This window comes from Acinonyx jubatus, chromosome B1, assembly GCF_027475565.1.
Source record: "Acinonyx jubatus isolate Ajub_Pintada_27869175 chromosome B1, VMU_Ajub_asm_v1.0, whole genome shotgun sequence".
Taxonomy (NCBI): Eukaryota; Metazoa; Chordata; class Mammalia; order Carnivora; family Felidae; genus Acinonyx; species Acinonyx jubatus.
In genome coordinates this window covers 83,361,634-83,378,658 of record NC_069382.1, presented here as the reverse complement: position 1 = coordinate 83,378,658, position 17,025 = coordinate 83,361,634, and the positions used below count along the sequence as shown (strand labels likewise).

General features: G+C 39.6%; 1 protein-coding gene across 3 annotated transcripts in view; it reads right to left on the bottom strand.

Annotated features, from left to right (window-relative positions):
* Positions 1 to 17,025, bottom strand: part of RNF150 (ring finger protein 150) — a 285,841-nt gene that overhangs the window by 105,005 nt on the left and 163,811 nt on the right. For all 3 annotated transcript variants that reach the window (XM_027066582.2, XM_053216930.1, XM_027066562.2), the window contains exons 3-4: positions 3,092 to 3,163; positions 805 to 887 (exon numbers count right to left, since the gene is read on the bottom strand). In XM_027066582.2, coding sequence (XP_026922383.1) covers positions 805 to 887; positions 3,092 to 3,163 — 155 coding nt within the window. The remainder of the gene's footprint in view (positions 1 to 804; positions 888 to 3,091; positions 3,164 to 17,025) is intronic.

The following is a 17,025-nucleotide window of genomic DNA, read 5'->3' as shown; positions in this document are numbered from 1 at the left end:
TTTTATGTCTAGGATACTTCACAGATGCAACAACAACACTAAAAAAGCTGTTTAATTACAGGAAGACAGCTTTTGTGCAGTCTTGAAGTATTTGATTTCATTGAAGTATTTAAACTTATTTAATTTTAGCTATATAAAAAATTCAAATACCTTAACAGTGAATTTCAATTAGGGAGAAGGATTAGGGTTATACAAGAAATCACTTGGGGAGTTCTTGAAACTAGACCTGTTGGCATTTCCAAATTCTAGGAGTTTCGGAGTGACTGTCACATTCCCTTCCTGCCGGTAAAACAAACAAAACAAACAAACAAACAAACAAAAAATCCAAAAAAAACAAAAACAAGGGAAATGAAATTTGCCTTTGACTTCCCAGGTACTCCTGACCATATTCTGGCTGTTGATCCCTTCATGAGTATTCACAGCATACTTTTAAGAGTTCATTAATTATATTAAAACTGCACTTGTGAAAGTGGGAACTGATTCTAAATACCACAGTTTTGTTGTTACAGAAAGCTCTTACTTGGAGCCATATCATCAAATTGTGTATCATGAGGTTCTAATGAATAGCAGTACTCATCCTTTGGTGCAAGGAAGATCAGAAAAATATTTATTTCACAAGAAAGAATGTTTTCAAGGGGAACGGTCACACAAAAAGAACAAGGTTTTTGATTGTTTGATACTTAAACCCGGAAATGGTTGTGCAGACTGACCTTGCTGGGCTAGGCCATGCAGGTCTGAGCCAGGGAGGTCAGCAGGCACTCGGCATGCACACCCCATTCAAAAGCAGGCAGCCCAGTGACTCACCGGCAGGGCAAGATCCGTACAACGTCGTTGGGCTTGTACCCTTCAATGCAAACTGCACAGTTATCAAAATCGGGCTCTGTTTCCTGTAACAGAGAAAATACAGATGAGCCTACTTGTGTAGCTTCAGCTCTTGGGGAAATATCCAAACAAGCAAGGAGAGCTTGCTTGGAGCAAGGCTTTCAATGGCCCAGCTGCCATTTTCTTAATCAAAAATTGCTCAGTTTCCATTCCTTCCAACCTCCACTTTTTGTTTCTGGGTTCCACTGCAAGCGCTTTTGTAAGGGAACGGTTTTTTAATGTATCGTTACTAATTATGCTATTTATTATAATTGTGAGAAAGTAATTTTTAAAAATACCATCACTGAGAATGCTATTTATTATAATTAGAGGTGACATCAAAAGCTCAAGGATGAGAAATAGCGTTTAGGGAGAATTGTCTGAACGTTATTTCATCTATCACCTCCTTGGGAATCTTATGTACACAACTCCAGAACAATGGATTTAACTTTTTATTCAAGTATATAAATCTCTTTCAATACCCCATTGTATATGACTTATGTGGTGGTCCCTGCTCTTTTATTCTTGTTTGAGGGGAAAAAGTAATGAAAAAATATACTTTAAGTTTAGTAATGAATTAAATGAATTTCATCTTATCAAGCTCAACAGCATTTTTATATAGTTGAAAAACAGCAGCATGTAGCGAGACAAATCAATTATTCAGACTAAAGACAATACATGTAAGAGTTGAGAATCCCTTACAATGGCCCAAGGAGCCCCAAATACATGTACTGCAATCCGCTGCTCTATAATTTCTTCTGGGGAGAAGAGAGACCTTTAGAAGTCTGTGGGCCTGGACTATACTGTTTTATTGTTCCTCCTCAAGATATGCTTCTGCTTTTGATATGGTCATTGTAGCAGTATTTACAATAGCCAAGATATAGAAGCAACCCAAATGTCCATTGATAGATGACTGGATAAAGAAGATGTGGTGTGTATATATGTGTATACACACACACACACACACACACACACACAATGGAATATTACTCAGTTATAAAAAAGAATGAAATCTTGCCATTTGTGATTGCATGGATGGATCTAAAGAATATAATGCTAAGTGAAATAAGTCTGTCAGAGAAAGACAAACACCATATGATTTTACTCATAGGTGGAATCTAAGAAACAAATGAACAAAGAAAAAAAAAAGGAAACAAAACAACCAACAAAACCCAAACTCTTAAATACAGAGAACCAACTGGTAGTTGCCAGAGGGGAAGTGGGTGAGGGGACAGGTAAAACAAATAAGGGTGATTAGGAGTACACTTATCTTTTTTTTTTTTTTTGATGTTTATTTTTGAAGGAGAGAGAGACAGAGCGTGAGTAGGGGAGAGGCAGAGAGAGAGAGGGAGACACAGAATCTGAAGCAGGCTCCAGGCTCTGAACTGTCAGCACAGAGCCCGACATGGGGCTCAAACCCGTAAACCATGAGATCATGACCTGAGCCGAAGTCGGAGGCTCAACGAACTGAGCTGCCCAGGCGCCCCAGGAGTACACTTATCTTGATGAGCACTGAGAAATGTATAGAATTGTTGGGTCATTAGGTCATACACCTGAAACTACTGTATAACACTGTATGTTAATTATAGTGAATTTAAAAAAGATATGCTTTTGCTCTTGGCCTTATGTCATCATTCTACAGCTAGGGAGGCTGCTGCAGTGACTTTGGGGTTCTAGATGCTAGAGTCAGAGGGACTGAATATGCTTTCTGTATTAACTGCAGACATCAGTGGAGGACATCACTCATCATATAACACTGTCCTCTTTGCAAGGATTTATGGACAAATATTCTCAAGTTGGAACACCAGGGACAACCATTTGGTTTTTACCTTGTGGGACACCAGAATAAGGTAATTAGATATTGCTTGAACATGTTTTCCTTCTTTGCCTTGGCTCCTGGAAAGCCCCAACCTAAATTTGGGATCCATTTCTGTTACACAGTTCAGGTAATATATTTGTGTACAAATTGCATCCTACCTCCACCTGTTTTTCCTATACTTACTTTTCAATTTCTTATATATTCTGTTCAACGACTTTGTTGTTCTATTGCCTGTATCTTATTAACTGTCTTGAATTATATTAATAAAGATGGGTATAATAACAGACTTACAGGAGAGCTATTGTCACGTATCCCCTTTTCCCACCCTTCCCTCTCTTCTACCCTGGCTTCCAGAAAAGTCAGGAACTGTTTTAAGATAGCCCCTTACCAAAAAAGAAAAGAGGCTGTTACCTTGTCGCCCTTCTTGATGGTTCTGACCTGGAGCTTGCTGATCGCTTTCTTTGCTGCATCTCCCAGTCGGCGCTGAAAAACCAAAAGCTGCTTGTGAGTAATAAAGATGTGTAATTCTTGACCTTGTTTCTGATGGCATTTAATAAACCAGGCCAGCTATCTCTGAAATCATGCACAAGTGGCATGAGTGCTAATGACAATGGCTAGAAGAGATGGGGTAGTCCTATTTGTGCAAAGTGGTTCTAGTAATTGAGGTCTATTAAAGAGCTCTGTCATTGAGAGAAGCTCTTTATGCACAATGTTAAGCAAGTGACAAATGATATGGGAAAATCCCGCACTACAGGGACTCCAGAGCGGGTTACAGTTGTGCAGACTAGCATACACACACCTAAGTTCAGTAACTTGCCACTCTAGCCATTTAACTTGTACAAGGAGATAGCCATTCTGGAGTAGCTGGAATAAACTTCATCTCCTTTTGCACAATCAGGGTTTATTGTTTGTGTATTTCTTTCAATTTGGAATTTTAAGGGATTTCCTTTGCTTATATAGACCCAGCCTAGATTTATATCTCACCTGTACTATCCTATTCCATCACATTCTTACATGCCAATTTCGCATCCTCTGTGTATGTTTAAGAGTGGGTATGCATATAGGAAAATGCATAAAACATACATGTTCAGCTTAAATAATTATAAAGCACACACCTGTGTAACCACTGTAACTCATGTCAAATAATATATTATCACTTCTTTTTTCTTTTTTTGATAGGGAAAGTTCCCATCCTAGTGAGCCCTGAAATAATGTAACGATAGACCAATGAGGAAGAAGGGGAGAGGGAGAAGGGGTGGGTGATGAGAGAATTAAGTTTTAATCTGTCAAGCAGATTTGCTTGTGTGCCTGTGAGTTTTCTACATGTAGCAACTCCTTCTTAGGTACTATCCTGTAATAGATGTGTATTTGCAGCAGTGAAACATATTTGAAGGACTATAATAAATAAGACATTTAACAAGAATAATCACTTGCTTTCATTAATATTTTTTCCTTTTGAAAGTAATACTCAAGCTTCTTTCTTTTCTTTAAAATTGTGAACATATTCTAACAAATAGTTAACATACTCTAGGTACTGCTAAAGCTTTATATGCGATATCACCTTCATTCTTACAATAACCCTATGGGAAAAAAAATAGTACTTTATAGAAAGAACTGAGACTTACAGAACTTAATTGTTTATATCATAGTCAACGAAAACTCAGTCAGAATTTGAATTAAATTAAGTTTGACTGTAAAGCCAAAGCTAAACTACCTCTTATTATTCACTAATCACCCTATCAACAGACCAGCCAGTCAGCCCACCAACCAACATCCATCCAATCAGCCAACCAGCTAACCAATCAGCCAGCCTGCCAATCAATGGACATGTGGCCAACCAGCCATCCAACCAATACCTGGCAAGCTAGCCAGCCAACCTACCAATCAGCTAGCAGCCAACCAACATCTGGCCAGCCAGCTAATCAGTCAACCAGCCAAGGAACTAACCAGCCAAAATCTATTAAGTGTTTATCAATATGGCACTTCCTCAAGCATACTGCAGCAAATAAGTAAATTAAGTAGAAGACAGGTGTTCTCCTTGTTAATTCATTTTCTCTTTTATATTTTGTCCTTAGTTTCTAAATGATTACCGGCAATTTTAACAGAAAAGTTTGGTTGTTACCTAAAAGGAGACCTACATACACTTGAGATTTATGCAGAAGTCCGTGAGTAGCTAGCAAACTAAGGTAGCAGGAAAAACAAGGAAGGTTTATAATGATAAATACCATGGTGGGGGGCACATTGAGTGAAAGGGAAAAACACTGAGATGAAACTAAACAGGATGGAACTCTCTGTCCTTTCTTCTTCCTCTAATGTTTTGATCTACAATCCTTTGATCTTAACTCAGGCTACTTCTTCAGGGAGCTCTTCTTCCATGTCTCCCAAGACAGAAGATCCTTCTCGTCTATACCTTATGGAATCTGTTCCCGCTGCTTCATAACACTGTCATAACATTTGCAACGTGACATTTGTTTGTATAACCTATCCCTGTTACATTTCCCTCAAGAAGGTCCCAGCACCTAGAGTAAAGCTGCCTTTGATAACTGACAATTAGTCCCCATGTATTCTGAATTACTTATTTTGTCCCAGGGTTTTGGAAACAATGGTAGTGAAAAGGGGCACCTACTGGCTGAGTTGATAGGACATGTGACTCCTGATGTCGGGGTTGTGAGTTTGAGCCCCATTATGGGGGTAGGGAATACTTAAAAAAATTAAAAATCTTAAAAAAATGGTAGTTCAAAAACACATTAATTCCTGCTCTTTCTAGCTTACAATCTAATGGAAACTCCATAAATGTTCGATGAGTGAATTAAAATCTTAAACCAAAAGATTTTTTTTAAAGCATGAAAAACCATCTATGAAATTTAGCCAGTTAACAGGAAAATTAATGGACAAACTATAAGCAATATATGTGGTAAGGCAAGCAAAGCTGTGATCCTGGCTTTGGCAAAACCAGTCAGTCTCAACCAAGAGCTGCTTTCCACTGGAAAAGAAACCTGGAGCAGGAATTGAAAGGAATTGAGACAAGGCTACTAGTTACTAGGAGTAAGTGTAACAAACCTGTAGGATATTACATTTAGAATAAGAAATCTGGACCCAAATAAACAAAGGTTTTTGTTTTTCATTCAAGAGCTCAGATATTTTTGCAATTGTGTTAATGTGTATTACAAAATACCTGGCCCCAACAAAATCACATCAACTGTTTTTTATTTTCAAGGGCTAAGCAGAGCAATTAAGTGGCAAGTATTATTTTCAAACGACAGTCACAGATTATACTCAAAGGAACCAGAAATATTTTTTTCAAAATTTAATTTTATTTAAACAATTCTTTAAAAATTTTTTTCTTAAATTGTTGAAATTCAAAACATAATTGAGTACAATTTTTTCATAGTACAAGTCTGCTAATGAAGAGAATGAAATTACTTTTGGTGTGTTTAACTGGGGTTCAGAGTTAGCGTTCCTAAGCATCACAATCCGTTGTTGATCTGTAATGAAGTTTTATGTACCATACTGAGTATATCGTTTTCTATGCATAATTCTTTACAATTTTTTAAATGTTTATTTGTTCTTGAGAGAGAGAGAGAGCGCGCACGAGTAGGGGAGGGGCAGAGAAAGAGGGAGACATAGGATCTGAAGCAGGCTCCAGGCTCCAAGCTGTCAGCACAAAGCCCGACATGGGGCTTGAACCCATGAATCACAAGATCATGATCTGAGCCAAAATCGGCACTTAACCAACTGAGCCACCCAGGTGTCCCTCTATGCATAATTCTGTGTGATGAGATTATAAGGGAAAAATAGTGAAATACAGGGCATAACCCCTATTTTCATGGAATTTATAATCTATTTGTAAAATTATCATTCCAGTGGTAGAGCAACCTTAAATACTTACTTATATGTACTTCTATATACTTATTATACTTCTATATACTTATAAGTATACTTATATACTTATATATACTTAAATATAGTATAATATTACTGTTTCACGAAAGAGATGAAATAGTGCATTACAAGAGCCTAAAATAATTTTTGAGACACTTTATATAGTTCTGAAGAATACCTATAAAAAAGTGAAGCCAGGCATGTCCTTTTATTAGAAAGTCTGTAATGTGGCTTATGCTGACTTATACACACAACATTCATATTTTTTCTGTCTTAACTATCGCTTATATTCTATTACTTCATTATATAATAGTTACTTCTTTTGACACAACCCAAAAGGAATGTTGTTTTAAAAAGTTTTTATTTTAATCACCCAATGCTTATCACAACATGTGCACTCGTTAATCCCCATCACCTATTTGACCCACCCCTCCACCCACCTCCCCTCTGGTAACCATCAGTTTGTTCTCTATAGTTAAGAGGCTGTTTCTTGCTTTGTCCCTCTCTGTCTCTCCTTTTTTCCCTTTGCTCATTTGTTTCTTAAACTCCACATATGAGTGAAATCATATGGTATTTGTCTTTCTTTGACTGATTTTTTTAATTAATTTATTTTTTTTATATATGAAATTTATTGTCAAATTGGTTTCCATACAACACCCAGTGCTCATCCCAAAAGGTGCCCTCCTCAATACCCATCACCCACCCTCTCACCCTCTCCTCCCTCCCACCCCCCATCAACCCTCAGTTTGTTCTCAGTTTTTAACAGTCTCTTATGCTTTGGCTCTCTCCCACTCTAACCTCTTTTTTTTTTTTTTCCTTCTCCTCCCCCATGGGTTCCCGTTAAGTTTCTCAGGATCCACATAAGAGTGAAACCATATGGTATATGTCTTTCTCTGTATGGCTTATTTCACTTAGCATCACACTCTCCAGTTCCATCCACGTTGCTACAAAAGGCCATATTTCATTCTTTCTCATTGCCACGTAGTATTCCATTGTGTATATAAACCACAATTTCTTTATCCATTCACCCGTTGATGGACATTTAGGCTCTTTCCATAATTTGGCTATTGTTGAGAGTGCTGCTATGAACATTGGGGTACAAGTGCCCCTATGCATCAGTACTCCTGTATCCCTTGGATAAATTCCTAGCAGTGCTATTGCTGGGTCATAGGGTAGGTCTATTTTTAATATTCTGAGGAACCTCCACACTGCTTTCCAGAGCGGCTGCACCAATTTGCATTCCCACCAACAGTGCAAGAGGGTTCCCGTTTCTCCACATCCTCTCCAGCATCTATAGTCTCCTGATTTGTTCATTTTGGCCACTCTGACTGGCGTGAGGTGATACCTGAGTGTGGTTTTGATTTGTATTTCCCTGATAAGGAGCGACGCTGAACATCTTTTCATGTGCCTATTGGCCATCCGGATGTCTTCTTTAGAGAAGTGTCTATTCATGTTTTCTGCCCATTTCTTCACTGGGTTATTTGTTTTTCGGGTGTGGAGTTTGGTGAGCTCTTTATAGATTTTGGATACTAGCCCTTTGTCCGATATGTCATTTGCAAATATCTTTTCCCATTCCGTTGGTTGCCTTTTAGTTTTGTTGGTTGTTTCCTTTGCTATGCAGAAGCTTTTTATCTTCATAAGGTCCCAGTAATTCACTTTTGCTTTTAATTCCCTTGCCTTTGGGGATGTGTCGAGTAAGAGATTGCTACGGCTGAGGTCAGAGAGGTCTTTTCCTGCTTTCTCCTCCAAGGTTTTGATGGTTTCCTGTCTCACATTCAGGTCCTTTATCCATTTTGAGTTTATTTTTGTGAATGGTGTGAGAAAGTGGTCTAGTTTCAACCTTCTGCATGTTGCTGTCCAGTTCTCCCAGCACCATTTGTTAAAGAGACTGTCTTTTTTCCATTGGATGTTCTTTCCTGCTTTGTCAAAGATGAGTTGGCCATACGTTTGTGGGTCTAGTTCTGGGGTTTCTATTCTATTCCATTGGTCTATGTGTCTGTTTTTGTGCCATTTCTTTGATTTATTTCACTTAGTATAATACTCTCCAGCTCCATCATGTCATTGCAAATTGCAAGATTTCCTTTTATATGGCTGAATAATATTCCATTGTGTATATACACCACGTCTTCTTTATCCTCGATGGACACTTGTGCTGCTTCCATATCTTGGCTATTGTAAATAATGCTGCTATAAACATAGTGATGCATGTATCCTTTTGAACTAGTGCTTTTGTATTATTTGGATAAATGTCTAGTAGTGGGATTACTAGATTGTAGGAGAGTTCTATTGTTAACTTTTTGAGGAACCTCCAGACTGTTTTCCACAGTGCCTGCACCAAGTTTGCATTCCCACCAACAGTGCACAAGGGTTCTTTTTCCTCCAATCCTCACCAACATCTGTTGTTTCTTGCCATTCTGACAGATGTGAGGTAATTATCTCATTATAGTTTTGATTTGCACTTCCTGGATGATCAGTGATGATGAGCATCTCTTCATGTGTCTGTTGGCCATCTGTATGTCTTCTGTGAAGAAATGTCTGTTCGTGTCTTCTGCCTAGTTTTTAAAAAATGTTTTTTATTTATTTTGAGAGACAGCATGCATGTGTGTGGGAGAGGAGCAAAGAGAGACAGGGAGAGAGAATCCCAAGCAGGCTCTGTACTGTCAGCATAGAGCCCAATGCAAGGCTTGAGCTCATGGACTGCGAGATCATGACCCAAGCTGAAATCAAGAGCAGGATGCTTAATCCACTGAGCCATCCAGGCACCCCTCTTCTGCCTATTTTTAAATTGGATTATTTGTCTTATAGGTGTTGAGTTTTATAAGTTCTTTATGTATTTTGGATTCTAACCCTTTATCAATATATCATTTGCAAACATCTCCCATTCTGTAGGTTGCTTTTTAATTTCATTGATTATTTCCTTCGATGTGCAAAAGCTTTACTTTAACGTAGTTCCAATAGGTTTTGGTTTTTGTTTCCCTTGCCTCAGGGGACCTATCTAGAAAAAATTTGGCAAGGCTGATGTTACTACCTATGCTCTATTCTAAGATTTTTATGATTTCAGATCTCACATTTAGGTTTTTAATCCATTTTGAATTCTGTATGGTCTGTATGAGTCTTTCCTTTCCACTCAATGAGTCCCTTTTAATATTTCCTTCAGGGCTGGTTTAGTGGTCACAATCTCCTCTAGTTTTTGTTTGGGAAATTGTTTGTCTTTCCTTCTACTCTGAATGACAGCCTTGCTGGGTAGAATATTCCTAGCTGCAAGTTTTTCCCATTCAGCACTTTGAATATATCATGCCACCCATTCCTTTCTGGCTTGGAAAGTTTCTGCTGGAAAATACCCTGATAGCCTTATAGGTTTTCCTTTGTATGTAACTGTCTTCTTTTGCTTATTTTACTATTTTTTCTTTACCACTATATTTTGCCATTTTAATTACAATATGCCTCAGTGTGGACCTGCCTTTGTTGATTTTGTTGGCATCTCTCTGTGCTTCTTGGACTTGGATATCTTTTTCCTTCCTGGGTTAGGGAAGTTTTCAGATATTATTTCCTCAAATAAATTCTCTGCCTCCTTTTCTCTCTCTTCTTTTTCTGGTACCCCTATAATATGAATGTTATTATGTTCGATGGAGTCACTGAGTTCTCTAAGTCTATTTTCATTTTGCCTGATTCTTTTTTCTTTTGTTCAGCTTCATTACTTTCCGTAACTCTGTCTTCTAGGCCATTAACTCATTCCTCTGCTTCTCCCAGCCTGCTGTTCATTCCATCAAGCATGTTTCTCATTTTGTTTATTGAGCCCTTTATCTCTGCTAGGTTATTACTTATCTCTGTATTAATGATTTCACTGTTGTCCTCCACTTTTTTCTCAAGTCCCAGTGTCCTTATGATTATTGCTTTAAATTCTCCATTGTGCATATCACTTATGTTAGGAAAGTCAGCTATGTCTCCTATTCTTGAGGGTAATGGCTTTATGAAGAAGTTCTGTGGTGCCCTGCAGTGTTGTGTCCTGTTCTGTAGGGCCTGGCACTTACAGGAGTGCCTCCTATGTGTGCTGTGTGCACTTGGCTGCTGTGTCCTAGCCACTTTATCCTCCAGTCCAGTTGTCTGCAGAGGCTCTCTTTCCCTGTTGTGGGCAGTGTTTGGTATCTGGCCTGAATGGGGCACATTTTAACGATGTGTGCTCTGGCTTGCTTGTGAAAGGAGACCTGTCATCACCACCACAAAAATGAAGGCCTTGCAAAACTCCCAGTTTAGGAGACATGGTGTGGACCAGGGTTTGGGCCAGTCTTCTGGGGGAAGGGGGCCTGCCGAACTAGGACTGAGACAATTGTAACTGAGAAGAGCAGTTCCGTGGGTACACAGTGGGGGTGGGGCTTGGTGTAAGCAAATTAGGCAGCCAGGGTCTATGCTGCATTGCTTTCTGCAGGTCGCCATTACTTATGCTGGGGGACAAGGGAGGGAAATGTTGCCCACCAGTGTTCCTTTGTTCCTGGAGGGGGTCTCTCCTTGAATGTTGCCTCTCTGTGACAGGATCCAAGATGAGCTAATCTCCCTGCTCTGTGCCCCAGGCCCTCCTCAGATCGGTTTCCATGCTGTATGTCCTTAGGCTGTTTGCTCTGCCTTTTCTCCAACAGCAGCCCCAATGTCCTCCAAGCTCTCCCTGAGCCAAGCACGCTGACCTTTAAAACTCCAGGCTTTAAGCCTCACTGGTTGCAAGAACTCATGAAATTCCGGCCTTGTTTTCCAGGCCAATTGCTATGGGGATTTTTTTCCCATGGGTTCCCATATGTTGGTCTGTCCTTCACCTTCTCCTTGACCACGGCTCTCTCTCCACCATGGTGGCCAAAATCTGTTTGTCCACCAAACCACGTCTCCACACTTCCTACCTTCTTCAATGTGGCCTCTTCTCTACCTCTAGTTGTGAACTTTGTTCTGCCAGTCTTCAGATTGATTTCTGGGGTATTCAAGACAATTAGAGAAGCTATCTATCTAGTTGTATTTGTGGGATGAGGCAAGCGTAGGGTCCTCCTACTCTGCTGCCATCTTCCCCTCCAGTCCTCTAAAACAATTCTTCAGCAAATGAAATATGCCCTTCTTAAAGGTGAGCACACAAGGTAAGTTCAAAGACTACTTTAAATTTTGGCCTGCACTTAATTTTATTTTTGGCTGTATCTGAATAAAGATGAGGTGTCTTTAAAAAACATCCCCTTTTTCTCTTCCAGAAAAAGCCATTTCCATGCCCTTTTAAAAGGAAAGTGCAAGCTGCCTTTATTTTTAAAAAGTGTCTATTCAGGAAATGTAAAGTATGTGGACATTAAGGAATCAGAGATTATGGTTAACAGCAGAGATAATGGTGAAGGAATTAGACGAATTCCATTTCTGGCATTCTGATGGCTGAGAGCTGATGAGGTTAAAGGAGTTCAGTGGAGGATAAAGTCATTTGGGAGATGGGAGTCCCAAAGTAGAAGAATTAACAGATGCATAAATTAGAGTTAAAAAAAGAAAATAATCAAGGCCTCTTAAACATCAGGTCTATGAGTCCTTCCTCCCTGGAAGCCCCAAGATATCAAATACCTCACAAAAGGCAGGAAAACATGTTTTCTGTAATTATTCTGAGAAATGGTACAATGGCATTCTTTTTCTTTTCTCTTTCCTGTGGAGTTCCTTGAGTCAAACCTCATTCCATATGTCATTGAGAAAGAATAAACATATACCTCTTTGGAGGAGGAAAAGGACAGCATTTGGGCAGAGGCTGATAGAAGATATGAAAGCCCTACCAGTGGAGGAAGAGATGTTCCTGATTCCTGGAGAATACAGAAAAATCAACTTCTGAGATATGTATGACAATCATGCAACCATGTAGTGCTAGATTTATAAAACAGATTAGCAAAATAAAGGAAAAGCACCATAAAGTTTTAAAAATGCTATGACCACTTGCATGTAGTCAAATTTTGTTAGTATGTGCATGTCTGTGTTTCTTTTTAAGTGACATGAAAATCACACACACACAAATAGTGACTTCTGAATTCAAGAAAAAACTGTCCCACTTCCAACAACTTTCAAACTAGTATTATTGGATTTCCAAAAGACAAAACTAACAAGATAATGAGTAAAACATCAACATTCTTAATAATATGGCCCAAACAAATCAGTTGCTTTAGTAACTGGCTCCTCTGTCTTTGGGTTTTTTTTAACGCACCAGGTATAAGTGAGAGGGAAAACTATAGGCCCTGCTCAAACTGAGTCTTGTATGTAGCCTGAATAGAGATTCTAAGGGTTCGAACCAGAAGTCTATCACAAAACAGATTCTTTCCTTTGTGGTTCTCAGAAATGCAGAGTGACACAATGCTAATGGAAGACCAAGGGGCCACCTTACATTTGCACGGGTCTTCTGTTTCAGGTAGGGTTTCCTCCCTCTTTTTCCAAGGTGCTCCTATGGATTTTCTCTAGCCCAACTAGACCCAAATCATACTATTCACTAAAGATTGTCAGGAGTGGGACCATCTTCATAACTAGATATATCCACCAATGTGATTGAAACAGATATAAAAAAAAATATTTACCAAGATTACTGGTTCCTGGCAGTGAAGATAAACAGCTTTATGGAAAATAAATACAGAACTGTTAATTAACAGAAGAAAGTCCTACATAGATGCCAACAAAGATGGTAAGTGACAGACTCCAATTCAACCCAATACATATAGTTATCTCCTAAATACTTAAGAAACTGAGAAAAACAAGATGCTTTCTTCATGTTCCCCTCTGTGTTATACATAGAAATGCAGTGATGAAAAAACCAAAAACCAAAAACAAAAACAAGAACACCGAGGAATAAGGATTCCAAAACAGAGCATCAAGATCAAGTTTACGTTCTTCTATCTCATTTGACTGGTTAATTCTATATATTTGCCCCTTGTATCTGACTGCTATATTTTATAATCATGATTATTATCATTATCACTACCACCAAGTGGAAAAAATAACTAACTGTTCTTATGTTTTAGGTGAAGGAAAGACATTGTGAGCATAAACGGAGTTGGTCCCAACTGTCTGGAACCTCACGTGGCCACAGGTGACTCAGACACTTCCTCCCTTACTCTAATACTTATTAATGATCCTTCCAGGCCTGGTTGACAGGACAGAAATCTTTGCACAGCCAGTCCAATTTCAATGATGTAGAGCACCATCCATAAATCTAGAAACCTGGATAAAGAATTAGACTATTCTAATGGCCATGGTGACCTCATGGAGCGGTGACTTAAGGCCGTTTGTGTACATACAACATGAGGTAAAAACATCAGGGTTATTTTTTGTGGAAGGTGTTGCAGAGGAGAAGGCAATGGCTTGAAAGTTAGAAGATCTGATTTTCGGTCCTATTTCTGTCACTAAGTAACTGTGACTTTGGTCAGGTCACTTACACATTTCAGACCTTAGTTTCCCTTATTAGTAAAAGCAGGTAAGTTAGTAATGTTATTTTCAGCTTTACCAGCTCAGGATTTTCATCCAGGAAGAACAGAACTGGGAATCAAAGATCCTTTCAGATCCGAATTATCTTTTAAAAAAAGCAAATTCAAGGCTATATACTGCACTAAATACTTCATGGATACAATGCACTCTTTGCATTTCTGGCCCCCCTAAGGCTCTGCACTTTGTCCAGAGCAACATCAGGGACCATTTTGGTCCTTTTTCTTTAGGAGACAGAAGCATCTCTACCTGTAGACCTTCCTCTGCTGACTGACACTCAGAATATCTCCTTTCCTTTTTCTTTCCCTGTAAAATTCAAATTTGTTTTATATTCTATTTCTTGCCTTGTTCTAACTTAACTTGAACACTGGCATGTACAAATGAAATCAAAGGGAGATGGGCCATTGTATATGCAAATAATAGGAAAAGGTATTCACCGAGAGAGGTAACTCTTTCAAGAAAACTTGTTTGAATGTGATTACCAGGCCTCACATGAAACAAAACAGGTCTGGTTCCCTTTGATTAGCCTCAAAGGCAATACTGTTTGTGAATAACAAAAAAGAACCTTAGTTTATCTTATCTGCCTGTATTTGAAATAACCTCCATCTACTGGGAGTCCTGTGGTTTTCAGGACACAAACCCATTACTTGTATCTGAGATGGGATGTCCTATTAGAGAGTGGGACACTGATGCCCAGAGCATCACCAGAAGACAGGCTCACCTGCCACAGCCAGGGCAAGAATGCTGCTTGCTGGTTTTGCTTTGCCATCCTGTAGGGTTTCTAAAAGCAGGTAAGAATTAGTAAAAGGCAGCAGAAGTGGCACATTTGGGAAATGAGGGACACAGGTGTGGAGGAGAGACCGCGCATAGTGCACAATGGTGTTCACGATCAGAAGTCTGTCACCCATCCAGCCCTTGATGTCAAAGTTCTAAAAGAAGTTACTAGTTAGGATGTCATTAGATGGGTAGAATGAAGATGAATCCTTAGCACACTCTGTGAAGCCCCCAGAGGTAGGGAATCTTAAACTACATAGTAGAAAGGACTTAATCAGAACGCCTGGTTGGCTTAGTTGAGCATCTGACTCTTGATTTCGGCTCAGGTCATGATCCCAGGGTCACGGGATCAAGCCCCGCATTGGGCTCTGTGCTGAGCATGGATCCTGTTTAAGATTCTCATTCTCTCTGTCTCTCCCTCTCTCCTCTCTCTCCCTTTCTCCCTCCCCTGCTTGTACATGCATTTACTAAGATTAAAAAAAAATTTTTTTTAAAAGGACTTAATGAGTCCTTACTTCTCATGCCATAAAGGGCCAAAGTTCAAATAGTAGAAAGGTGAGGAGTCCTTGCATTCACTGCTATGGCAGAAATGGGGCTGGCACCCTCCCCATGGGTCAGGTCTCCTCAGTATCTCAATATTGTCTGTGGAGGCAGCTTGGTCTCGTGGAAACTACTCTGACTTGAAATCACCAGCCTGGTTGTGTCTCCATGAAAAAAAACCCAAAAACCTCACTTCTCATTTCTCTGTCTCAAATTCATTATATCTAAAGTCCTTTAAGTTTTAAATACAATGGTTCTGGGGGCAGATGGTCAGCATTCTCAACCGCATGAGTAGAATGATGGCCAGGTATCTCTTCCTCCCAGTTCTTACCACTGTGCTTTCCCATCCACAGCTTTCTGGGGACGGGGGTTCTCAGGGGGAGAGGTGTCCAGGCTATGCATGTAGAAGTCCACCCTGCAGATCAATGGGCTATTTTCTTAACATACTCATCCAGAGGCATCATGAAGACGTGAGGAGAGAAAGAGAGATACGTCACAGTATTTAAAAGTCACCCAGACATGTGTCAAATGGCCAGTAAAATGTTTTTCTTAATCACTATAGGGCCTTTCTATCTCTGATAAGCAGCTTCCCACGCCATCCTGGTGCCTTCACCAGCGGCCTGCTGCTCCCACAGACACACGTGTGGCAGAAAAGACCTCCTTCACCTCAGCGCCCTTCCCGCAGCTTCCTCTCCTGGGCCAACTTTCTTTGCTCTGGAGGGCATAACCACTGTCCCTACCTTTATGATTCAGGTGGGTTCCTGACTTCAAATGCTCCTGTGCACTTACTACACTGGATGGTCCTCTTGCCTCATGATCCTGCCCTGCCTACCACCCTGTTATTTTGCTCCCAAATCACAATTAAATTCAAACCTTTTTTTTTTTTGGCTTAAAACAACAGAAATTTAGGGTCTCAAAGTTTTGGAGGCTAGAAGTCCAAGATCAAGGGGTCCACAGGATTGATTCCTTGTGAGGGAGAATCTGTTCCATGCTTCGTGCTTAGCTTCTAGTGGTTTGCTGGCAGTCTGTGGCATTCCTTGGCTTGTATATGTACCATCCCAACTCTGCCTTCATCTCCAAACAGAGTTCTCCCTGTATGCGTGTCTGTGTCCAAATTTTCCTCCTTTATAAGGAAACCAGTCATTGGGTTAGGATCCCAACTTACTTCTAAATGACCTTATCTCAAGTAATGGTGCCTACAATGACCCTACTTCCAAATAAGGTCACATTCCAAGGTACTCAGGGTTATGACTTCAACGTATGAATTTTCAAGGGGACATGATACAACCCATTACACTGTGTAATGGAAGAAAAAGAATCTCTTGATGAAAGGGTATGGGAAAATCTCTAAGATGCAAAGAAATCAACATTTCAAATGATAATGTGCTACACTTTATGTAAGAAAGGATGAAAAGAACATGTACATATGTGTGTGTGTTCACAAAAATATCGCACCAGAAACGAGTTTGCACCAGAAATCACTACCATGTGTGCTTCTGGGGAGATACTTGGGTTTCTAGAGGAGGAGAAGGGTGGGAAAGAGAATTTTTAATGCAAATCTTTTTTATTATCCTTGCATTTGGAACCATGAGAATACACTACTTATTCAAAAATTAGATTTAAGAACAATAAAAAGCAAATTGAATCAAGACTGCTAAACTACTCTCAAGAAGAATGATACCAAT